The sequence below is a fragment of the Euleptes europaea genome, chromosome 9, assembly GCF_029931775.1.
Source record: "Euleptes europaea isolate rEulEur1 chromosome 9, rEulEur1.hap1, whole genome shotgun sequence".
NCBI lineage: Eukaryota > Metazoa > Chordata > Lepidosauria > Squamata > Sphaerodactylidae > Euleptes > Euleptes europaea.
The window spans coordinates 1,664,268-1,689,860 of record NC_079320.1 but is presented as its reverse complement, the minus strand read 5'-3'; the positions used below and the strand labels follow the sequence as shown (position 1 = coordinate 1,689,860).

Here is a 25,593-nt window from a genome sequence, read left to right as displayed (position 1 = left end):
TTTACTACCTTTATTCTCTAGGCTCTGTATGTATGTTGTGAAAGTCTGTTTTGCTTGTGTGCATGCATATAATTGAGTAAAACCCTTTTAAAACAAAACCCATCACCTCCGCCTTATTTTGGGGTCATGGAACGGACTCTGGTATACATAGGTTAGATCCTGTTTAGTTACGCCTTTGCCAGTTATTAATTTGCTATTCCCCATATAATCATTCATAACTGAGCAATTTGGCTAACAGGGAGCAGCCTCTTTCCTTGCTGGGAATCTCCCTGAGAGCAAGAGTTCCCTGGAAAATATCCTGGTAACTAGCTGCCACCCCTCAGATTCTCCTGAGGACATCCAGACTGACCCAGTGGGAAGGTATCCTTCTAATGCAGTACAAGACCAATAATGGCATAACTAAGTAGAACCCCTAGGAAACCCTAGGGGTGGTGGAATGGGTCTTGTCACCCCCTTCCTTTGACATCTGTACTCAAATGCAGTTAGTATCACCTTTCTCAAAAGAATGGCACAGATTCCCCTCTAGCCTCAGCCGATGCCTGCTAAGCACAAGGTTCCCGCAGATGCTGCACGGCCCTCGGGTTCTCGGGGCTGCCTCACAGCCGATTGCTGGGCAAGAAACCCTCCAGTGAGGGCAGAGGGTGCAGGGGGGTCCTTGTTCTTACTGAACTGTAGGGAGATGGACTCAGGGTGGTTTGGCCTTCTGAAACACCAGACCTGCAGGTCTCAAAAGACCCCTCTGGCAGGACAGATAGAGGAGCTGCTCCAATACCAGAGCATGGGGTCATCTGCTGAAGGTGGAGGGTGAAAGATTCAAAACTGATAAAAGGAAGTCTTTCTTCACACAACACATAGTTAAAATGTGCATCTCCCTGCCCCAGGATGTGATAATGGCTGCCCACTTGGAAGGCTTTAAGAGGGGAGTGGACATGTTCATGGAGGAGTGAGCTATCCATGGCTACTAGTCTAAATGGATACTAGTCAGGATGCATACCTATTCTCTCCAGGATCAGAGGAGCAGGCCTATTATCTTCCGTGGAACACAGGCAGGATGCTGCTGCTGTTGTCTTGTTTGTGGGCTTCCTAGAGGCACCTGGTTGGCCACTGTGTGAACAGACTGCTGGTCTCAATGGGCCTTGGTCTGATCCAGCATGGCTTTTCTTATGTTCTTAAGAGGCCAGCCCACACCAAGCAACGCTTCCCTGGCAGCCAAATAGGCACGGCCTTTCCAAGGTGGGGTTGTGCAGGCTTCTTTGCCTGGGCAGGGGAAGAAGGACTCATTCCGTGCTTGGCCAGGCGGGTGTTTCCCACACTCTCATTCCCATTAGAGGGAACAGAAAACGGAAGGTTTCTCCTCTGGGATGGTGAATGTGAACGAGACCAGAGGGGGAACTCAGCAAACTCTGCTGTGGAGGGGCCATGGCTCAGTGGTAGAGCATCTGCTTTGCATTCAGGAAGTCCCAGGTTCAATCTCTGGCATCTCCATTTAAAGGATCAGGTAGTAGGTAATGGGAAAGACCTCTGCCTGAGACCCTGGAGAGCAGCTGCCAGTCTGAGCAGACAGTACTGACCTTGATGGACTAAAAGGTCTGATTCAGTATAAGGCAGCTTCATGTGCTCATGAATTAATATATATGAGCTTGCACCCAGGCTTGGAGGCCATACTCCAAACGCTCCAGCAGCCAATACCTCATATGGTTCCCAACGGCAATGTGGGGCTTGGAGATCCTCAGACAAGAGCGACCAGCTCCCTGGAGGAAGAGGGCACCGAGGAGAGCAAATTCTGTGGCATCACACCCCCACTGCTCTCCCCAAACTCTGCCCTACCCAGGCTCTGCCCCCAAATCTCCAGGTATTTTCCAGGCCAGAAGTGACAACCCTAATCCCATGATTCCAAATTGGCAGCCATCAATTGCCAGCTGCAGGTCTTGCCGGAGCCTGGCCCTGGGGTTTAGAAGGCCTGAGCCTCCTCTGGACGCCGTGTTCTGCTTGATGCGTGCAATGGGCAGAGGAAGGGGGGAGGAGGAGGAGGAGGTTCTCCCCTCTCCAAGACTAATCCAGAAATTCTGAACCAGCCGACCAAGTGGAACGAAACCCTTTCAGGCAGCAATCATAAACGAGGGGGGAAACCATTCGCGTCTCTTTAATCTCTCTCTGGCAACGTCCCCTTTGTCCTAACTCTACTTTCCGTTGGACTCGTGTGGAAGTCGTCATGGGCATGGCTTGTTTCGTCAAGACCTTGAGGTCTGCCACGGGCCCTTCCTCACAGCCCGTTCGTTCTGCTCTTGGATTCCATCTGCTAGGAAGCTGTTCTGCCCCTGATCCTGAGGTGGGATCCAGAAAAGATTCCCCCACTTCCTCCCCGTCCAGCAGGATCTGTTCTGTCTTCTGCTCCCATGACGTGTCTGTTCTTTCACCTCTTCCTCTGTTCTGCCCTGAATTCAAACCGTCTCCAAGAAGGGTGATCTCACCCCTCCTGATTGGCCAGGCCGAATGGGAGTTGCTCTCTTTGGGTGGATGCTGGCCAATGACAACAGAGGCGAGAGACGTATACTATGTGGAATTGTGATTTGCCGTTGGCTGAACACAGCATAAAGGGGAAGCTTGAAGGAGGCTTTCTGCGGTTATAAAAATAAAACCTGGTCTGGATACAAAGCTGAAACAAAGGGGCTTTTTGACGGCCTTGAACTTCTGTTTATGGCAGTGCATTCAACCTTCCTCTTGCTTGGAATTTAAAAAAAAACAAAGCCTCCAAACAGCCAAGCGTGAGATGTTCTTCCTAGCAGGAGGTCTGCCTGCCCTAGCCGATCATATCGCAAACAGTCTAGCTCATTAAAAATCTGCATTAGCTGAGATGCCAGGTTTGTGGGGAGGGGAGCCCCACATAACTCTGCACTATGGCACAGGAATGGGTAGCAACCTTGTCTGGTTCTCTCCACCCAGCCCGTAGAAGAGCACCTTTCCAATCTCACACCACGCATCTGGCTTCTGCTGACGCTGCTAATTCTGTTGGAGATATGCGTTAGTTAGTATAGCAAAGTTGCACAGTCATAGAAGCGTGGTTATATCCCGTGCGGTAAATCAGCTCCAAGCAAGTAAATTGAAAAAAGGTATAGCTTGCATTTATTGAGATAGATTTGATTCCTATCCGTGCTGCCGTGGAAAGGAGAGAGCGAAGCCTAATCTACAGAATACTGTTCCCTATCCCAAATGGGCCAGATACTCTGGCATCACATGGCTGCAAGTATGATGGCGTAACTTCTGCAGGAGGTACATACACAACTTCTACCTGTAGACACAAGCTGCTTCCAGGTCCACAAGGAAAAGAGAGAACACAAAGGGTGCAGGAAGAGAAGGGGCAGAGTCAGAGAGAAGCTCCAGGTTAGACAAAGAGAGGCACCCTGTTCATTAAGAAGGTAACACCTATGCACCTCTAATGTAATGTAGGGCACACCCCAATGTTCAGCCACTCTGTGCTGCCTTACTTGAGAGTCAGGGTGGCACAGTGGTTAAGTAGCGTCCATAGTGGACTCTAATCAGGTGAACTGAGTTTGATTCCCCACTCCTCCACATGAAGCCTGCTGGGAGACCTTGGGCCAGTCACAGTTCTCTCCAAACTCTTCCAGCCCCACCTACCTCACAAGGTGTCTGTTGTGGAGAAGGGAAGGGAATGTCATTGTAAGCCACTTTGAGAATCCTTAAAGGTAGAGAAAAGCGGGGTATAAAACAAATTCCTCTCAAATTCCACATATGCTAAAAGATTAATGTCATTTTTCAAACGGTGTACACTGAAGCGCCACTGGTACAAATTGGGCAGCCCTTGTATTACTGGACTCAGGGATGGCAAAAACTCTTTGGGGATGCTGTGGTCAGTTCTTGGATCCTCGAAGAGAGCCACAGAATCTGAGAGGTGGGAGAGACCTTTTCAAAAGAGACTTTTCTAGTTCTCCCTCATCATGTCCTAAAAAAGAGGTCACTGTGTACACACACTATGAAGGCAGCAGGAAAAGAGGGAGACCCAACAAGAGATGGATTGATTCTATAAAGGAAGGTCAGCCCTCAATTTGCAAGACCTGAGCAAGGCTGTTAAAGATAGGACATTTTGGAGGACATTGATTCATAGGGCCGCCGTGAGTCGGAAGCGACTTGACGGCACTTAACACACACATGTCCACACCACACATGCAGTTGATGCCCAGGGACAAGCTGCTCTGCAGCCTTGTGGGTAAAACTGAGGAGACTCCTGATGATCGTTGCCTTTGGTCATCAGCAGTGAAGCAGTTGAGCACAGGATGAGTTGAGGATGGAGGGCAAGGCATTGGGAACCGGTGCAGCAAGCCGGTAGCCTGAAATGTGGCACCATAATTTCACTAGGCCATGTTTTGCCTTGGTTCCCTGGACCAGATCAGCTCCTCAAGAAAGAGGCAGTGCTAGGGTTCTTAGTTGTGTGGACTGGTGATGCTCGCACATTTGATGCACTTGCTGAGGAGCAGTGGCTGTACGGACACTCGTCAGGGATGCTCTAGGCTGATCTTGCATTGAGCAGGGGGTTGGACTAAATGGCCTGTATGGCCCCTTCCAACTCTACGATTCTGTGATATTGGCAGAGAGGTGGTCCCAGGTGTGAAAGAGAAGACAAACAGTTCTTGGAGGTTCTATGCTTCCTGAGGCAGGAATCTCAACCAATTTCAGAGGATCCCTGAGCTATAATAGAAGGTTAGCAGAAACCGAGTCTTTTGGCTTCACTGTCTCACTTGGTTTGCAGATCCCTACGCCATCGTCTCCTTCCTTCACCAAAGCCAAAAGACGGTGGTGGAAAAGAATACGCTGAACCCCACCTGGGACCAGACACTCATCTTCTATGAGATCGAGATCTTCGGGGATCCCCAGAGTGTTGCCAGCTCCCCTCCTTGTGTTGTGGTTGAGATCTATGACCAGGACACCTACGTAAGTATGGATGCTCCCAGTAGGCAGGTAAAGGGACAGCTAATCACAATAAAGGGTGGTCCTTAATTATAATTTTTATATAGTGCATTTAAAGCTATAAGAATTCTGTGCATGCATGTATATGTATGGGTGAGTATATATAGTCTCTCTGAATCATACGCAGAGGTGGAATTATATATGTTTGGGCTCAATTCATCTCATATTTGTTCCCATGGGGATTTGTCCAGAATTCCCTGAAGGTAATGAGCAGCATTCATTCACTCATCATCTATATATCTAATTCCCAATTGTGCCCCTTGCCTGCAGATATCTAAATCCACAGATGGGGGCAATCTGACCCCCAACAGATGTTTCTGCAAACTTAGGGGACCCCCTAAGTCTGCAGAAAAATCTAAAATGAATAAAGAGGAGGATTTCCCCTCAGTTTTAAAAAAAGCATATATGCATGCGCAGACAATGCTCTTCAGCCACCACTGTCGCCACAGAGAGGTGCAACAGATGGGAACTTTTGCAGATAATTTTTTGCAGTAGTTTGGAAATGAACATACATCCCAGTTGTTTGTTTCTATAGCCATCATCAAGGTGCTTGACAGAATAAGAAAAAAAGAGGCCCGCCCCATTGGGTATCTGTGCACATGGAGCAGCAACATTGGAGAAATAACACCCCCCACACGCACACATACACATGGTTTCCATGCCAGAAAATGACTTGGTGAAGAGGCAAAAGGAGCCCTTTCTCTCCCTGTGCCACCGTTCCAATCCCATTTGGGTTCTTTCTTTCTTTCTTTCTTTCTTTCTTTCTTTCTTTCTTTCTTTCTTTCTTTCTTTCTTTCTTTCTTTCTTTCTTTCTTTCTTTCTTTCTTTCTTTCTTTCTTTCTTTCTTTCTTTCTTTCTTTCTTTCTTTCTTTCTTTCTTTCTTTCTTTCTTTCTTTCTTTCTTTCCCTATCTGGCTGGGGTGAACATGACTTGGATCTGGGGAACCTGGACTCAGCTCTTTAAAACAGTAATGTGTAGTATGGGTCTTTGTTTTGCTGTATTCGATCATTATCTTGTTCGTTGCTTTGCTTATCCTGTCTGGGGGCTCAGTCAGTGGGAAACCCGTTTCATGAAGACAGAATGAGTCAAATGCACTCAGGTGGGGTGTCTGTCCCTCTGCCCAGGGTGCTGATGAATTCATGGGCCGCTGCATCTGCAAGCCGAGCCTGGACTGCACGCCAAGGTTGTCCTGGTATCCCATCCTCAGGGGCAACCAGAACACAGGGGAGCTGCTGGCAGCATTTGAGCTCATTCAGAGGGAGAAGGTGAGTCCCTGGGCAAAGGGGCGGTTCATGGCTTGAGAAGGACAAGTAGGAAGTGAAAGAAGGGGAAGTGTGCAGACAGGTGTGGGGAAGGGGGCCTCCCAGACCAGGGGACTGACGGTAGGTCTTCAGGGGCTCAGGATGAGAAAGGTATTCCTCCTCATCTGGTGTGTGAGATCCTCCAGCTGGAAACGGGCTTTCTGTAGGCAAAGCAGGAGATCTATCACGGAGCCCGGAATCTTCTCACATCTACTGGAACTCATAGGGTTGCCGACTTTGGGTTGGGAAATTCCTGGAGATTTGCCGGCAGATCCTGGATAGGGCAGAGTTTGGAGAAAGGAAGGAACTTGGCAGAGAAGTAATGCCATAGACCAGGGGTATCAAACTCAATTGTTACGAGGGCCAGATATGACACAAATGTCACTTGATCGGGCTGGGCCATGCCTTGCCAGCTCAGATTGAAGGGGGGGGCACCTTGGCTGGCTGACGGGCTGAATAAGAACTCTCATGGGGCCGGATCTGGCCTGTGGGTCCTATGTTTGATACCCCTGCCATAGATCTTGCCCTTTGAAGCTGCCATTTTTCTGCAGGGGACCTGATCTCTGTAGTCTGCTGATCAGTTGGAATTCCGGGAGATCTCCAGTACCCATCTGGAGGCTGGCAACTCTAGCTGGAAGGGCCATTGCTAGAGGCCATTGCTCCCCTCCCATAATTTCTTGCCTCTCACCCTCCCTCAATAGAGTTCAGAGGCTGCTTTGCCCGGCGGCGGCTGTACCTTGGCCATGGTCAGGTTTAGGAGATGGGGAAATGAATGAACCCCCCCCCCCCACAACACGGGAAGGAGCTGCTTCCAGAGGAAACAGGAACCTTTTTGGCTGACTTCCACCTCCCCCTGTGATGTATGTGTGGGAGGGGGCACTCCAGCTCCTGGGTCCATTCCCATTAGGATGATGTCTCCATTAGTTGGCCGGGGGTGGGGGTGGGGAGATGGCTGCACATCCAGCTCCGTGTCAGGCAGCCAGGAGGGGCTCTGCTGCCACTGGGAGGTGCGTTTGGAGTCCTTGCGGTGGAAAGGCGAGGCTGCTGCCTCTGTGGGCAGCCCCTGCCAGCTGGCACACTTGCTTTGTTGAAGTTGGCAAGGGCCGAGAACAGTACCTGGCTGGGAAAGGCAACTCTGGTCTGGTCTTTGCGGCAAGAAGGAAACGGCTGGCAGCCGGGCCAGTTTTGACATCTTGGCGGCAGCCTGGGCGGGGGGGGGGGGGAATTAAGTTGCAGCAAACAGTTGCACTGGCTGAGCAGACAACAGTAGCATACTATGCTCAGCCCTCGACGGTGAACTTTCAAGGCAGCTGCGTGGTTTCTGAGCATGGGCATAAGCTGGCATTCGTTGCTGTGTGAGAATCTGAGCTCTGAAGATTTCTAGCCATTATGTGGGGGAAACATTCAGAAAGCACAGGCAATTTTGGGCAGAATCACGGAAAGGCGCAAGCATGGGAAGCTCTGGATTTGCATATCAGCACGATCACAGACAGACTGTGCCCCGGAAGGTCCGAGTGAGCACCGCGCAGCCTGCTGTATTCATTCCTGGCGAGGAGGAGGGAGGGTGTGTGTAGACCTCCCCGTGTCCTGGCTTCATCTTTCCTCCATAGCTGCTATCCCCTTTCTCCTGGGAAGCCCCCTGAAGGCGCGCGGGGGGACTGAAAAAAGGCAGGAACACCGAACCTGCCGAATTTATTCGGCAATGCCCCAAATTTGCTGAATTCGGGGCGTCGTTTTCCTGCCTTTTTTCAGTTCAATTCCATCCGAACTGAAAACCGCCAAATCGGGAAATTCGGCTGTTTTTCGGTTTGGGACGAACCAAATCGACAGCCCTACCTTACAAACCTACAGTCTGGTTCAGGTTCGTGGATGATACATTTACTATTTGGAGCCATGGTGAAGAAAAATTAATGGACTTTCTAAACCATCTCAATAATATCCATCCAAACATTCAGTTTACCATGGAAAAACAAATTGAGGGTAAACTCCCATTTCTTGATACCCTTGTCATCCGTAAAACAAACTTTCAATTAGGTCACAAGGTCTACCGGAAACCAACTCACACAGATCGCTACTTACACAAAAACTCCAACCACCACCCCTGACAGAAAAGAGGAATAATCAAAACATTAATGGACCGTGCAAGACGGATCTGTGAACCACAGTTTCTCAAGGAAGAAATTAATCATCTAAATCACGCACTGCTAGCAAACTATTCCAGAAATGAAATCAGAAGGGCCATTAAACCAAACAAAAATCAGAAAACTCAGGAAAAACAGTCTCCCATAGGAAAGGTATTCTTGCCATTTATTAAAGGAGTCACTGATAGGATGGAGAAACGTTTAAAAAAACATAACCTACAAACAGTGTTTAAACCCACCAAGAAAATACAACAGATACTACGATCAGCAAAAGACAAAAGAGACCCCCTCACCTCTGCAGGAGTATATCGTATACCTTGCAGCTGTGGACAAGTTTACATCGGGACCACAAAACGCAGCATACAAACAAGGATAAAAGAACATGAAAGATACTTCAGATTTGGCCAACCTGAGAAATCAGCAGTGGCTGAACATGGACTGACACAAACAGGACACAGGGTCTTATTCCAAGACACTGAAAGACTGGACAATTCTACCAACTATTTTGTCAGATTGCACAGAGAAGCCATTGAAATTCATAAACATCAGCACAACTTTAACAGAAAAGAAGAGAGTTTAAGAATGAATAAGGCTTGGCTTCCTGTCCTGAAAACCTCCAGACTAACAAAGACTACAGTCCACAATAGCCATGCGGATTAGCCTTGGATTCCACATGTTAACAGATCACTTCAGGATACAATGGTTCCACATTAACATACCACACCCTCATTAGCACATTATCTTGATACTTACAGAACAATGATTAGCACATTACCTTCAGTACTTTGCAGGACAATGACTCAGCTCAAACCCAACCCCCTTCTGACTATATATTGCTCTTCCTACACACTTGACACTGAGAGACACTGTCCTTCAGTGTTACTCCTCTGAAGATGCCTGCCACAGCTGTGGGCGAAACGTCAGGAAAGAAAATACCAAGACCATGGTCACACAGCCCGGATAACCTACAAGAACCAGTAATATTCCTGTTTACAGGCAGGGAACTGAGCCGGAGATCATAGCAAGCCTGCCCAATAAATTCTTTATTGGGTAGAGGGATCAATCAAGGGTGCCCTGTAGGAACACCACCAACCCATTTCCTACTAATGGAGTGACAGTTTATGTATTTATTTAAAAGATTTATATTCCATCTTTTAGCCAAATCCGGGCCACCAAGGCAAACACATTGGACACATTATGAGAAGACAACACTCACAGGAAGAGACAATAATGCTAGGAAAAGTTGAAAGCAGCAGGAAAAGAGGAAGACCCAGGCATGAGATGGATTGACTCCATCAAGGAAGCCACGGCCCTCAGTTTGCAAGACCCGAGCAAAGCTGTTAACGAGAAGACGTTTTGGAGGTTATTAATTCATAGAGGCGCCATAAGTTGGAAATGACTTGACGGCACTTAACACACACACAAGGAAAACAACTAGAAACACTAGTATAAAAACTTTGTAAAATGAGTTAAAGACCAGAACTAAAATACACACATATAGAAAATTAGGCATCAGTTAGAAATGTAGGGCAAGAAGGAAGGATCATTAAGTGAATGCCAGACAAAACAAAAAAGTCTGCACCACTGGTGGAAGCCAGCAACAGAAGGGGACAGGCAAGTCACCCTGGGCAGAGTGTTCCAGCATTCAGGTGCCACGATCAAGAAGGCCCTCTCCTGAGTGGCCACCTGCCCTAGCTCAGAAGGCAGGGATACCCAAAGCTAGGGGCTTCAAAAGATGAATATCGTGGTTGGGTAGTTGTGAATGAGAATAGGCGGTCCTTAAGGTATTCTGGCCACATACCATATCGGGCTTCAAAGGCCAACACCATTACCTTGTACCCAGAAACAAATTGTACCCAGAAACAAATTGAGAGCCAGGGTACATGGGCAAGTTTGGACTGATATGGTCCCTACAACCCACTCCAGTCAACATCTGGGCTGCAGCATTCTGTACCAATTGAAATTTCTGAACAGTTTTCAGGGGCAGCCCCATGTAGAGTGTGTTGCAGTAATCTAATCTAGATGTTCCCAGGGCATGCATCATGGTGGCAAGATCTTTTCTGGCCAGTTTAGCCTAATGCAAATGGTGCCCTAGGGGTCACACTAAACATTGACTGAGTGGAAGTAAAGGTGATTTCCCCCATGCCACAGCAAACCACTTTGGAAGAGCGATTGCACTGGTGTAGTGAGCGTGACTGGAGTAGTTTGGGGTGCTGCTTAATTCACACTTCTTACTGTGTGGGAACACTTCCATGGGGTTGCCTTTTGGGGGAGACCATGTTACCGTTTGTAGGTGAGAACTGGGGCTTATGAGTCCAGGGCAGTGAACTAAATATCTGTGTTTTGCTTTTCCCAGCCGGCCATCCACCACATCCCTGGCTTTGAGGTAAGAGTCTTGTCTCAGTTGTGATACTCAGGAACTGCAGTGGGACGGTGCAGAACTTCCAGGGACGTATGTCTGTGTGCATGCGCACCCGTGCATTTCCTGCCTCCTGTCATTGCTAAACAGTGGCTGCAGGTGGGGCAGGGACATGGGGGGCAGCCATCAGAGACTTCATGATGTCACTTCTAGGAAAACCTGGAAGTGATGTCATGCCCCTCTAGGAATTGCCAGAAAGTCTGTGATAAAACCGTAGAGTTCTTCGTAATTCCTAGAGAGGACTGAAGTCACTTCCAGATTTCCTTTGAAGTGATATCATGCTGTCATTGACTGTGATTTTTATATTGTTTTTTTCTTTTTCCTGTGGCCACTGGAGTGCCAGTGGGCAAGGCCTGCTGGGGGCAGGACATCTCCCATCCCACACTGCAACCCTAGGTGGGGCTAAGCTTGTGAATGTCTGGTTCTCTATTGTCCTTAACTAAGATGGAGGTGGGGGGGGGATAAGGACCTCTGGAGAGACACAGAAAGGACCTTTGGTCCACACACAGCTCTAGTCAACCAACCACTGCCTGTCCCATCCCTTCCGGTTTGCCACTTTGCCCGCTAATCTGGTATTCTTCAAAATGTCTATGATAGACGGCTGTAAAGAACGGAAGCTCATATCGTACATTAGAACTCAAGAACTGGGTGGCAGTGCTTTTTCAAGCCATCAAGCTGAGTGCAGGTGCAAAATGCCATGTCAGATGTGACCTGTTGTCCTTTATGCTATTCTATAAAAGTAACCACCTTCCTCAATTCCCCCCCCCTCTTGTTTTCTGTCCTCCCCATTTTCCACACATCTCCTTGCACCAATTGGGGAAACTTTGCAGACTGAGATGCCGACTGTTTTGGATGAGGTGAGTCTTGATAGAGGAACAGCTTTCTGTTTGGATGTTTACAATGTCGGGGGACTGCCTGAGGACGAGTAGTGAAAAGGACATGGAAGCACCCCTGATATTTACGTAGCTAAGACTTACTAACCCTGTGGAAATTTGGGCGGAAGATTCTTCCTTGTTCTTCCGTTTAATCGTAGGCCCCTCTGTTTGGTGGTGAGAGGAAGGCAGTCATGGACAGGGCTGGCTGAGTGGCAGACAAAAGAGAGACAGCATCTTTTCTTGAGTATTTTCAGAGCAAGGAGAACCTTGGCCATCAAGCCAAGCTTTCAGAAGCTACAGGGGCATTAAGACCACAGGCTGAGCCCCCCCGACTATCCCATCAATCAAAGTAACTTGGTGGGTACAGGGGAGAGGGCCTTTTCAGTGGCAGCCCCACGATTATGAAACAACCTCCCCAGGAAGGTGGGCCTGGCTCCCTCACTTCTGATCTTTAGGAGGCAGGTCAAGATGGTTTTTATTGAGGATGGCATTTGGTGAGGTTTACTAGCAGTTCTGAATTGTGATTTTAAAATTTGAAGAAGAAGAGTTGGTTTTTATATGCCAACTTTCTCTACTTAAGGAAGAATCAAAGCGGCTTACAATTGCCTTCCCTTCCCCTACCCTGTGAGGTAGGTGGAGCTGAGAGAGCTCTAAAAGAGCTGTGACTAGCCCAAGGTCACCCAGCTGGCTTCGTGTGGAGGAGTGGGGAATCAAACCCGGTTCTCCATATTAGCGTCCGCCACTCATGTGGAGGAGTGGGGAATCAAACCCAGTTCTCCAGATCAGAGTCCACTACTCTTAACCACTACGCCACGCTAGGTTTTATGTATTTTATTGTATGTATTTCATCTATATTGTAAGCCACCTTGAGCTCTGTAAGGAAGAAAATCAGCTAATAAATGTTTCAAATGCATAAACAAACAAGAGCTCGCTGCCTCTGCCACAGCCTGGTGGGGCCATCCCCTCCACTTTGACCTGGCCATTCTGGGGTGCTCCATAGGGAAGTGCAAGCAGTCAACGGGGAGGCTGGGCCAGAGCTAGCCATGCACTATTGGGCAAGCTGCCCCCTCCCTCACTGCTGCTGCCCCTCCCCAACATCAGAGCCCCCCTCCCTCCCCCCTGGAGCATTCCTGGTGAGTGAAAGGGTCAGTCCGGCTGCAAAGTGCGCTGGCTGCGAGAGGGCCCGTGGCTCCTACACCGCTGCATGTGCTGAGATGTTGTTCTCTGAATGACCTGACTTGCTTTCTCCCCCCTTCCTTTCTGGCTCTGTTGGGACTGGCGCTCTCCAGCTGTGTATGGCCAGCTTCTATCATGAAGGGCTTCTCCAATGGGTATCATTTTCATTTTAATCGACTTCCGCTCCCCCGTCCCGCTTTCCTCTCTGCTTTGCAACTATCTGGGGTCTGAGCAAACATGCCAGAGGGCGCTGGGAACTCTCAGCGGCTCTTGGCTGTGATGGCTGTGTGTAGAACCTCCATGGACAGAGGCAGTATATCCCTGGAGATCACATGCTGAGGGCCTGTTAAAGGACAGGAGTCTCTGCAAAACACAATGTCAGGCTAGAAGGGCATTGCCGTTGGGCTGGTGGGGGCAGGTTAAAAATGTAATAAAATAAATAAATTGCTGTCTGATCTGTCTGGGCTGTCCTTACAGGCCTTTCCCATGAGACTTTGCTTTCTGGCGGATCTTATTTCACTGGTATCCCTCAATCGGAATAATCAATAGGTGGTTTTCCTTTTCAGGCATGAGGTTATGGAGGAAAAAATTCCAGATTAAGAAAGGACTCTCTTTTCTGCATTTGCTCACACTCCATTTAGGATTCTCTTTTCCTTGCCTTGTTGGTACCCCCTGACACTTGACAAGGGGCCAAGGGAGTTCCAGCTGCCCTCTTTTCCGGGCGTGGTCTCTCAGGCACCCACAGAGCTGCTTCTCGACTTCTCTTCCCTGCTTCTGCTTCTAAGCCCCCAGCCTAGGGTTGCCAACCTCCAGGAAATAGCAGAAGATCTCCCGCTATTACAACTGATCTCCAGCCAATAGAGATCAGTTCCCCTGGAGAAAATGGCTGCTTTGGCAATTGGACTCTACAGCATTGAAGTCCCTCCCCTCCCCAAACCCTGCCCTCCTCAGGCTCTGCCCCCAAAATCTCCCGCCGATGGCGAAGAGGGACCTGGCAACCCTACCCCAGCCCCATTATTTGACCCCTTTCCCCTTCCCATCTGCAAACCTGTCATCTGTGCGGGGTCTGAATAATCCTAGCTTGGCTCTGTTTATTACTAGTAATGTCTATCAGCCTATTCATGACCATTTAGCTGATTAACTGTCTGGCTTGTAATCAGTCAATCAATTAACAGATTCAAAAAGGGCAGCGGGGTGTTGGGTGGGGTGGAAGAGGATTTCTACCAGTGGCAGTAATTGTGTGTTGGCACCCCCATGATGCCTCCTCCCCAAACTGCTAGAGGCCAGGGATGGCACAGGGACCCTTCCCTGATGGTGCTGGACACTTAAACATCTGCTAAACGTTTCATCAATGAGCAATGTTGATTAAAAGGTTTCATTTTCTGCCCTCCTCCATCCTACAGGTCCAGAGTGAATCACAAGCATTGAAGGGTTCAGTTTGTGTAGTGCACACTAGTAAAATTGGGCTGATATCAGTTTGTCCTTGACCTCCTGGAAAACACAGTTGTTTTTCCCAGATTTACCTTCCCCTAAAGTCCCAGCCTCTGACGTTCTGCAGGAGCTGGCCAGTGGCTCTCTTTGAAGTGGGAGGCAGCCTCCAAGATTCCACACGTGCAGGAGAATTCTAATTTAATTGGGTTTTTAATATGTGGGTTTTGTTTGATTTTTTAAAACTCTTATTACTCACTCCAAGCCCTTGGGAAAGGTTGAGATAGAAATGGAAAACTGGCTAAATGAATACCTTGTGGGTGTGTTTGTGTGTGCATGCCAGGAGCTCATTACACCAGTGGCTGAACATCTCTGTGGGCTTCCAACTTCTATCTTGGACTGTATTCAGGGTGTTCCATTCTTTGTGCAAAGATCTGATTGGGTTGGGGCCTTTGTCCCAAAGACGAAGCTGATGCCCTAAGGATATCGCTACAGTTAGCCCTGGACTCACTCTAGAGGTTACCATCTGTGTGCAAGATTAGGATGATCAGGATGGGTCCCCCTCTCTTCATGCTACGAGGGTGTGCCCAATTAGGAGCCACCTGTATCCCTAGAACTTTAGCAAACAACTGGGTGTAGGGAAGGTGGCTTTTTTTTTTTGGACGTCAAGTCACAGCTGTTTCATGGTGACCCCATGGGGTTTTCAAGGCAAGAGACCAACAGAGGAAGTTTGCCATCGGCTTCCTCTGCATAGCAACCCTGGCCTTCCTTGGTGGTCAACCATCCAAGTACTAACCAGGAAAGAGCCTACTTAGCTTCCAAGATCTGAGAAGAATGGGCTAGCCTGGGCCATCCAGGTCAAGCCAAGAGACATTCAGAGATGGTTTGCCATTGCCTGCCTTTGCATAGCAACCCAGGTCTTCCTTGGTGGTCTCCCATCCAAGTACTAACCAGGGTCGATCCTGCTTAGCTTCTGAGATCTGATGAGATCAGGCTAGCCTGGTCAAGCCAGGTCAGGAAGGGAAGTGGCTACAAGGTGATAAATTCAGAGAGAGAGCCTGTGGGCTGGCTCTCCAAGGTTACCAGACTTATTTATGGTGATATCAGCTTTCATGAGCACAGTCCCCGTTTGTTGGAGTGAATTGCTCACTTAAGTGTGCAAGTACATATACACAGAGAGCGAGGGAGAGAGAAATGTCACCAGGAAGGAAAGGTAGTGAGTCAGGGGAGTTTTGTGGAATGCTCCCCCTGTGGGCCCTAACCCAAAGGCTAACCCCACAACCCCCACACACACTTCTGGCAGGTGAGACCAACATCAGTGCTGTGTGTGTTGTGGAGACTGTAGGTGCTAACGGCCCCCCATAAAGACCTAGAAACAGCACCTCTGTGGATAAACCTTTGAGTGTGGAAAGTACTGCCAAGTCGCAGGTGACTTATGGCAACCCAGTAGCGTTTTCAAGGCAAGAGACTAACGGAGGTGGTTTGTCATTGCCTGCCTCTGCATCATGACCCTGGTATTAGTTGGAGATCTCTCATCCGAGTACTAGTCAGCAACCATGGATTTCCTTGGTAGTCTCCCATCCAAATACTACCCAGGGCCATCCTGCTTAGCTTCCAAGATCTGAGGAGATTAGGCTAGCCTGGCCCATCCAGGTCAGGGGGATAAACCTTTACAAGATAACATATCCTGCTCTACCTTTTGTCTTTTTCCAAAGTTGGTGCAGCAGAGAAGAAGAGGAAGGTTGGGACAGGTGGAGCTTTGATACCTTGAAAAGGATTCCCAGCATACCTCAGAAAGTTGTGTTTATGGGTCTTAGGTGTGCTGCTTGTGTGTTGCGTGTCTCCACTCATGCTCAGCATCATTAGTTGCCACTGATGGTGTGTGTCTGTGTGTGAACGCTTGGTGAGATGGTATCAGATTGTAAGTGTTACTGTAAAAAAGTTTTTTTTTGGGGGGGGGGCGATGCCAGAGACACCAGTTTAGTTTCATGTTTCAGGTAATCATATATGTATAGCCCACCTTTTGATTTATAAAACTCCCCATCAGTGAATGATGCTCAGAAAGTCCAAAGTACAGTTTAATACAAGTGATTAAAAGCTGTGCCTGGCAACCAATGGCAGCTTGGGGGGCAGGGACATGGGGGGCACTGGTGTCACAGGCACTGTGACATCACATCTGGGAAAACCCAGAAGTGATGTTACACAGCTCTAGGAATCTGGGAAACCATAGTGATTCCTAGAGCGATGTGACATCACTTCTGGGTCCCCCCCACAGAAGGGACACCACACTGCCATCAACACAGTCTTTAAAAAATAAATTTCTCCCACTGCCGCTTGGAGTGGCAGCAATGCCAGCGGGCAAGTGCTGGCAACCCCATTAGCAGCCCAGTTTAAATGAGATGTCAGACAAGTGCTGAAGTCCTACAGGAGGGGCCGTGGCTCAGTGGCAGAGCATCTGCTTGGCATGCAGAAGGTCCCAGGTTCAATCCCTGGCATCTCCAGTTAAAGGGACTAGGCAAGTAGGTGATGTGAAAGACCCCTGCCTGAGACCCTGGAGAGCCGCTGTCGGTCTAAGTAGACATTACTGACTTTGATGGACCAAGGGCCTGATTCAGGATAAGACAGCTTCATGTGTTCATGTGTTCATGAGCATCCCCTTTCCAAGAGTGAACAACCTGCATGGGCGCAGGCTGTGCTTTGCACTGCTACAGCATTCCTCTGGCCCTCTGTCACCCTCATAATTCTGCTCTGATGGCTTCCCTGGCTCCTTCTCAATCAGTGGTGATCAGGACTGTGCCCGGGCTGCAGCAGAGGCCTAGCAGCTGCTGCCCAGAGTAGCATCCTCGCTTCCCCGGAGGGCTGCCGTTGAAGGGCCTTCTGTGGGACAGCACTGCATGCAGCCAGTGTATTGCCCAAACTCTGCCTTCTGTCCTTCAGATCGGTCGTTCCCCACCCAGAGATGCGCCTGTGGTTCTAATTACCCCCGAGCGGAGCTGGCGGAGCAGCCTGTCACTCACAACAAGCTGTTTTGATTTGGCAGCTCCTGGCAGCCACCAAGGAAAATTGCCACTTAGCTCCGAGGGCCTCTGGCATGCCACTGCCGGGCAGCCTCCCTCTGTAGACTTATTAAATGCACGCACATAGGGGTCTATAAATAAATACGACCTGATCCGACGTTTGAAATATATATGCCTGCTTAATTTAATGCAATAATACTTTCGCTTGGCAAGAGTTGACTGCCTCCTAAATTGCTTCCAACTGCCCTTGGTTAAAGGGCGCCTTTTTATTTCCCCTGAGGGATTTGCTGTGCTTTGGAGACTCTAAACCAAAAAAACAAACAAAAAACGAGATCAAGGTCAGGATGAACCCAAATTCACTCTTGGGAAGAACCGTGGCTCTGTGGTAGAGCTCCTGTCCCTGCATGTGGAAGGGCCAAGGTACAGCCTTAGCATCTCCACGGAATGGATCTTAGCTAGTAGAAAGCTAGTGGAAAGGACACCCCCCCTCACTGATTAGGATTTTTTTTTTATGGTTGTTCCACAGTGGAATCAACTTCCTAGGGAGGCATTGAGCTCCCCCTCACTGGCAGTCTTTAAGCAGAGGCTGGACAGGCACTTGTCTGGGATGCTCTAGGCCAGCGGTTCCCAAACGTTTTCAGGAGAGAAATTTGTCATGGAGCACTAATTTTCACCTAGCACCTATATACCAAACCGAATGACAGTAGTATTTTCCTTTCCAATCTCTTCATGGAGCACTAGGAGATGTTTCGCAGACCACCAAGTGCTCTGTGGAGCACAGTTTGGGAACTGCTGCTCTAGGCTGATCCTGCATTAAGCAGGGGGTTGGACTAGATGGCCTGTATGGCCCAACTCTATGATTCTATGATTGAGAGCTGCTGTCAGGCAGAATAGACAAAACTGAAGGGCCCTTGGTCAGATTCAGTATAAAGCATCTTCATATGTTCAACTGGGGAGTGGAGAAAGGGGGGGAGGGAGAGAGAGTTAGAGAGGGAGAGGTGGGAATGGAAGCAGCTTTGCTGTGATCTTTCCCCCTGTGAGAGGCTGAGGAGCAAACACCAATACAGGCTTCTTTTTCAAAGCAGTTTACCTTAGATTTATCTCGACAAATAAAGGCAAATTAACGTCCTCTTTGGCTTTTCCCTCTCCCTCCCTGCTCCAGTCTGCAGATTTGGATCTGCCGTACCCACCGCCACAGAGAGAACCCAACATCTATATGGTCCCTCAAGGAATCAAACCTGTTCTTCAACGTACAGCCATTGAGGTGAGTGTAGGAGACCGCACACGAACTTTATCGACTGGGAGACCTAGAAAACATTCCTGTATGCAGAAGTGATGTTTATATATGGCAGGGCCAGCTTGGGAAAACACTGTTCTGATGACAGGAAGGTTTAGATTCATGAGTTCAGATGGTGAGAGAATCGGTGCCCAGTTCAGTTGGGAGATGCAAAACAATAAGATTCCAGCTCCTTCTGTTCAGCATTTGGAGATAAAAGTCCTTCACAACTAGGCCTGCATGCAAAACAAACCATGAATAGCTAGGCCTAAGCTGACCATGCTTCATGTGGTCAAGACCTTAACATGGTTCTTGTTTGCCCTGTGATTGTGTTTTACAAGTTGCTGCTTTTGAGTCCAGTAGCTCCCAGGAGACCAACAAGATTTTTGGGTTATAAGCTTTCGAGAGTCAAAGCTCTGACTCTTGAAAGCTTATACCCCGCAAATCTTGTTGGTCTCCTGGGTGCTCCTGGATTCAAATCTTGCTGTTCTGCTGCAGACCGATATGGCTACCCTCTGACATTCTTCCCAAGTATAGATCTTGGCCTGGGGGCTCCGGAACGTGAAGAGCTACCAGCTCTCCAGCGTCACTTCCCCCAGTCTCCTGGTGGAGTGTGGTGGGCAGATGGTCCAGTCCTGCGTCATCAGGAACCTGAAGAAAAACCCCAACTTTGACGTATCCGTTCTCTTCATGGAAGTGGTGAGAGATCCTTGCCCCTGCCTGCTCTTTCCTTCCACCCTTGAGCCCACTGTTGCCACACTGGATGCTGATCTCACAGTTTCATCCCCATCTCTGTTCCTGTTTGAAGGGGTCCACTCCCTATCCAACACAGGTCAGATTCTGCTTAGGAAGATGCCCCCACTCCAGATTGAGAAGGTTCATCTGCACTTGTCTAGAGAGGGATTAAAGTTCTGTTATCTTTTGGGTCTCTTGATGTGGTCTTTCTGCTGTTGCAAAACCAAGCGCTGCACTTGGCCTTGGTGAGACGAGTGCTTGGCAAAGGCTTACAGTCTCAGAGAGAATAGATGGGGGAAATACATCAGGCATACAACACCTTCATATATGTAGACCTGTGGTGTAGTGGTTAAGAGTGGCGGACTCTAATCTGAAGAATCAGGTTTGATTTCCCACTCCTCCACATGAGCAGCAGTCTCTAATCTGGAGAACTGGGTTCAATTCCCTACTCCTGCGCTTGAGTGGCAGACTCTAATCTAGAGAAATGGGTTCGATTCCCCACTTCTTCACATGAGCGGCAGACTCTAATCTGGTGAACCGGGTTGGTTTCCCCACTCCTCCACATGAAGCTAGTTGGGTGACCTTGGGCCAGTCACAGTTCTCTCCGAACTCTCTCAGCCCCACCTTCTCTCTGCCCTGATTCTTCTCTTTCTCTTTTCAGCGCTTGCCCAGGGAAGACCTGTACTGCCCTCCCATTGTCATCAAGGTAATTGACAACAGGCCCTTTGGCCGCAAGCCCGTGGTGGGCCAGTGTACCATCCGTTCTCTGGAGGAGTTCTGCTGCGATCCCTATGCAGAGGACGCGGAAATTGCTGCAACACAGCTAGGTAAGGCGGAGGCATTCTTTCAGCCTAGAAATGAGCAGGTTGGGATGGGCACATCTGCGTCTCTGTGTTTCCTCACTCCATGGGAGGTGACGTGGCTCTTCTGTTACCAGTCCTGACAGTGATGAAGGGACGCCGACATGTGGAGCACATGCACAGACATTAAGAACATAAGAAAGGCCATGCTGGCTCAGACTAAGGTCCATCAAGTCCAGCAGTCTGTTCATACAGTGGCCAACCATGGGGCCTCTAGGAAACCCACAAACAAGATGACTGCATCAGCATTATCCTGTCTGTGTTCCACAGAACTTAATAGGCCTGCTCTTCTGATACTAGAGAGAATGGGTATGCATCATGACTAGTAGACATATTGACTAGTGGCCATGAGCAGCCCTCTCCTCCATGAACATGTCCACTCCCCTCTTAAAGCCTTCCAAGTTGGCAGCCATAACCACATCCTGGGGCAGGGAGTTCCACAGTTTAACTGTACGTTGTGTGAAGAAATACTTCCTTTTATCTGTTTTGACATTCTCATGCGTGGTCATTCTGCAGTGGTTTCATGCGAGTTTTATGGCATTGTTTTATTTATGACATTACTTTGTGAGCCATGTTGTTGCAGGGGAATTTCCCCATTTCCAGTTGCTAAGAATGTAAGAAGAGCCCTGCTGGGTCAGACCAGTGGTCCATCAAATCTGGCATTTTCTTTACAAGACCAATTTGCACAACCATTTTCGATGCTAATCCAGGCTGTTGGAGGGCTTGTTTCTCTTGAGCCTATCTTGTGAGTGCTACAACACGTGTCCAAAACTTGGTTCAGCCTGCTGATGGAGGAAGAGTCCTTGGGATGGGCTGAATAGTCATGCAGAGACATTTCCAAGGCGGCTCTGGCCAATGGAAGTCTACTGAGGGGAGTCAGCTGGAAGAAACCAGTCATGGGACTGGGGACGAAGATAGCCTCTGTTGGCAGAGCATGCTAAGTATGCAGAGAAGGGTCAGACTCACTGATTAAAGATAAAAGTTGCCTTTATTAAGGGAACTACATGTTAGGATAGAAAAGCTGAGAGACAGAGCCTCTAGCTACCTACCTAGCTAAGGAGGGAGGGAAAGGGTAGAATGACTTCCAAGAAGGAGGAAATTGTCCCCTGAGAATATCAGTCTAAGGACAGACAAGAGGTGTGAAAAAAGGGTGGAAAGGTCTCTAACCTTACAGCCCTAACTAGCTGACCACTTGTCCACTCCCTGCTGGGTCTTCTTCTCAGTTCCTTTGCACGCTAGACATTGCAACTCTTCCAAAAGCCTTGATGCCTGGTTTGTACACCCAAGCCACCCCTTCACCTTGCCTTTTCACTTTTTATACGTTGCAGATGACGTGAGCCTCACCCCTAGAGATGATGTCCTCATTGAGATCGACGACAAAGAGCCTCTCATTCCCGTCCATGTAATGGTGCCACCGAACAAAAGGGGGAAAGGAAATGTGGTCACGCTTGTATTTGGGGTCAGAAATATAGTTGGGATGGCCAAGGGCTTTGTGAACCATTGATCCAGAGCGCCCAAGTCATCCTTGATCAAACGACACAGCCTCTTAGAAGCGGAAATCTCTGTGAAAATGGCTCTGAGATATTCAGCGTAGAATGGGGGTGTGGTTGCAAAGAACTGCTGGAGGGCTTGGTGTTGGGTGGAAGGATGTGGAAGTCATGCAGGGGGAGTAATCAAACTTCTCTCTCTGTAGTAATAACTTCTGCCAGCAAATCTGAAAGTGTTTCTCCTTCTTGGGGGACTTGTATATCCAGTCCTGCGTATCTGTGTTGCTGTTGAAAGGCTCCGTCTCCTTGCCATGTCTCCAGCGTTACTCATATCAGCTGGTGCGGGGACAATCTGTTCTGCTTTCGTGCCTTTGGGGGGAGAACTCCCTGCCTCTCCCTTCGGGCCCTTAGGAAGAGGCTCCAGGCATAGAGCAGGGTCACAGGAGGGGCCAAGGGGCCAGAGTGGCTTGCTGATATGGGCAATTCCAGGAGGAAAGGGGTGACCCTCCTGGTTGTCTCTGCAGCTGATTCTCAGCACACAACCTCAGTCAAGCAGGTTTTTAAGGAGGTTGGACTAGATGACCCTGGTGGTCCCTTCCAACTCTATGATTCTATGGGGGAAAGTTTCTTCCCTACCGGTTGTAATTCCAATGGATCTCCAGGCCCCACCTGGAGGGTGGCAACCTCCATGGCAATAGAAGAGGAGGCCTGGGTGGCTTGGGAGAGACTTTGCAGAACTGGGAGTTGAAGTGGTGGAAGAGACAGCTCCTGCACGTGGCTTGGCTTGCTTGCACTAATCTGTCTCTTCCTCTCCGATTGCACCATGGTCTACTGCCCCAATACTTCCATTTTCCTTCCACTGAGCCACCTGCCACATGGTCTGGAAATGTCAGTGCCGTGGGTGTTTGTATCCAAATCTGTCTCTGGGCTGGGCGTTTTCCAGCTGGGTTTCCTGTTCCCTGCTGCTCTTGCTGAAGATTGGGGGTGGGGCCTGGGAGCAGAAAGTCCGGCACTCTTGACCGAGCAGAACCCGGAGGGTTCCTGGTGCCCGTCACTCTCACAGACTCATGCTGCAGATGCTGGCCTTTTTCTATGCCTGAGGAGGCTGCTGTCTTGACTGTGCCACAGGCCACCATGATCCTTGGCCCAGCCCCAGAGACGCTGGTGAGAATCTTGCGAGAGCTGAGCAAGGGGCTTGCCCTCCCCTTGAGCCAGCGTGGTGTAGTGGTTAAGGACGGTGGTTTAGAGCGGTGGACTCTGATCTGGAGATGGGTACCCAAGGTTGGGTAGAAATAAATAAATAAATAAAAATATAAATAAATATACACACACACACACATACACACACACACAAGGTTGGGTAGAAATACTAAAAATATAAATACTAAAAATATAATTTATTAGAAGCGCTAAGTAAAGGTTAAAAATCTTTAAAAACATTAAAATAGCACAATGGCATTTCCTAGGGTTGATCTCTGTAACCACATACCAAACGCGTTTCGGCCTATTGGGCCTTCATCAGTGGTTAATTAAAACACATGTTAAGCCTGCATACATGTACGGAAACAAACAAATACATTTGAAACAGTTCAAACCCAACCAGGCATGTGTGTAGGTTGTAAAATCTATTACCAGTTACTCAAACATCTGGTCAGATTGGTTCTAGTTGTAATACTGGCTAGTATATGTCTCTCATATACTATGTGTGCAGGTATCAGCCTAGTATCAGCCTTTTAAAAAATGCTAGTAGCTGCTCTGGCATCAGAATACTCTAGTGATTCAGCTATTATCTTTTCTTAAAAAGGCAGCAACCCTCCAGCAGTGCATGGGCGGGGGAGCGGTGAGCATGAGGGGAAACCGAGGAAAGCCTGGCAAACACCCTCATCTGGGTGCTCCATCCCTGTTGCAAACGCGTGGTGGGGAATCGTCCCAGTCAGGAAGCCACCTGGGAGACCTTTGGCAGAGCCGCCAGCAGCTTCATTCTGTCCCATCTCTTGGCTGCCTCGCATTCCAGCACAGGCCTTCCCTGGCGTGCTTGCGGCTGCCAGTTGGGGTTGGACCCCCAGCTGCCCGTCCTTCAGGCTGCTCCTCATTAAGCTAATTTGGAGCAAAGCTGCAGAAGAGCTTGTTGCTGGGCCCCTGTTGAAAAGTGCAGGATGAATTCCGCTTAGATGTGGTGCAGCGTCAGGGGCAAACAGGGCCTGTGCTTGCCGCACCCTGTCACCACTGGCGCCACAAGAGCTGTGCGCGCAACAACACCCCCCCCCCCACACACACACACACTAAGCAACTGCTGCCAGGAGACAGAGAGAGCGATTATGGGAACGTTCTGAAGGGCCAGAAAACTGGGTTTAGGCTGCAAATAAGCTGGGATTGGTTTTCACAATGAGAAACTCACATGTGAGATTTTTGAAGCGAGATTTATTCAGGGGTACACAAAGCCGGGTGACTCAAGAAATGGGCTGTGAGTTTGCTCGCTGACGGGGGCAGGAAGCAGCTGTCTCTTCTTCCCTGGCTCCAAAAGACTCTCGCTCGCTCCCGAGGCTGGGATGTGTTGGCATTTGGCACCCTGCTTTTAATTTTTTGCCAGACGACTTTGGGTTTATTTTGGGCTACCTGCTTTAGCTGGAATGCCATGATGAGGCTCAGTCAAGTTGTGGGATCTCAGTGGAGCCTTTTCTGGGTCTAACGCCACATTTCCTCATTCAGCGATGGTGCCCCCAAGTGCACAGTGCTTTATAGAGTAAAGAAAGAAGACAGCACCCTGCCCCTAGGAGCTTGCAATGTGTGGGAGGAAAGTAGAAGGGAGGGGCCGGGGTGAGTTGGGGTGGAATTCAGAGGTTGCTCCATGGCTGTAACATCTCAAAGTACTCGCAGACACAGTTGTCATACTCTGAAGATCACCCTGTGGTGGATTTACGCTTCTGCTATTTATCTGATTCAGTGTAGAGAGGGTGCCCTTTCGCCTTCAATATTGAGCACACATGGAGCTGCCTTACACTAAACCAGACCTTTGGTTCATTAAGGTCAGCATCATCTGCTCAGACTGACAGTGGCTGTCCAGGGTCTCAGGCAGAGGTCTTTCACATCATCACCTCCTGCCTACTGCTTTGCCTGGAGAGCCAGCATGGTGTCATGGTTAAGAGCGGTGGCTTGGAGCGGTGGACTCTGATCTAGAGAACCGGGTTTGATTCCCCCACTCCTCCACAGGATCGGCAGACTCTAATCTGGTGAACCGGGTTGGTTTCCCCACTCCTCCACACAAAGCCTGCTGGGTGAGCTTGGGCTAGTCACAGCTCTCTTTCAGCTGTCTCAGCCCTACCTCCCTCACAGGGTGTCTGTTGTGGGGAGGGGAAGGGGATTGTAAGCCGGTTTGTTTCTTCCTTAAGTGATAGAGAAAGTCGGCATATCAAAACCAACTCTTCTTCTGCTGCTGCTGCTTTTCACTGGACATGCCAAGGATTGAACCTGGGACCTTCTACATGCCAGGCAGGAGCTCTTCCACTGCGCCACGGCCCCTTTCCTGAACATTAAATTGCCTTTCTCTACTGAGTGCTCCTCAGTCAGAATCACGTCTGGTTTCTTTCTCTTTGCAAACTGGAGCTGGAATGGTTTGGTTGTGGTTCACTAGCTGCAATGGTTTGGTTGTTGTTCATTCCACTTTCCATATGCCATGCTATTAGGGAGTTGAGGCAGAGAGAGAGAGAGAGAGAGAGAAAGAGAGAGAGCATGCATGGGGGGGAGGGGGGGGAGAGAGATGTGTCCCCAAAGGTTACCTGCTGTCTGAATTAAGATATGAACTTGGGAACACTTTTAGTTGAACAACTCTGGAAGCCTTTTACATTGTCTGTGTTTATTAATATAGAGCCAAACCTCTGTAATCTGAAACTCCAGA

The 25,593-nt window shown here is 49.0% G+C and overlaps 1 protein-coding gene across 1 annotated transcript in view; it reads left to right on the top strand.

Moving 5' to 3' along the window:
- The window catches only part of DYSF (dysferlin), a 178,296-nt gene that overhangs the window by 101,249 nt on the left and 51,454 nt on the right, over positions 1 to 25,593 (top strand). The window contains exons 32-39 of the mRNA XM_056855187.1: positions 4,766 to 4,947; positions 6,108 to 6,248; positions 10,782 to 10,811; positions 11,675 to 11,701; positions 18,503 to 18,604; positions 19,154 to 19,315; positions 20,013 to 20,178; positions 21,540 to 21,613. Coding sequence (XP_056711165.1) covers positions 4,766 to 4,947; positions 6,108 to 6,248; positions 10,782 to 10,811; positions 11,675 to 11,701; positions 18,503 to 18,604; positions 19,154 to 19,315; positions 20,013 to 20,178; positions 21,540 to 21,613 — 884 coding nt within the window. The remainder of the gene's footprint in view (positions 1 to 4,765; positions 4,948 to 6,107; positions 6,249 to 10,781; positions 10,812 to 11,674; positions 11,702 to 18,502; positions 18,605 to 19,153; positions 19,316 to 20,012; positions 20,179 to 21,539; positions 21,614 to 25,593) is intronic.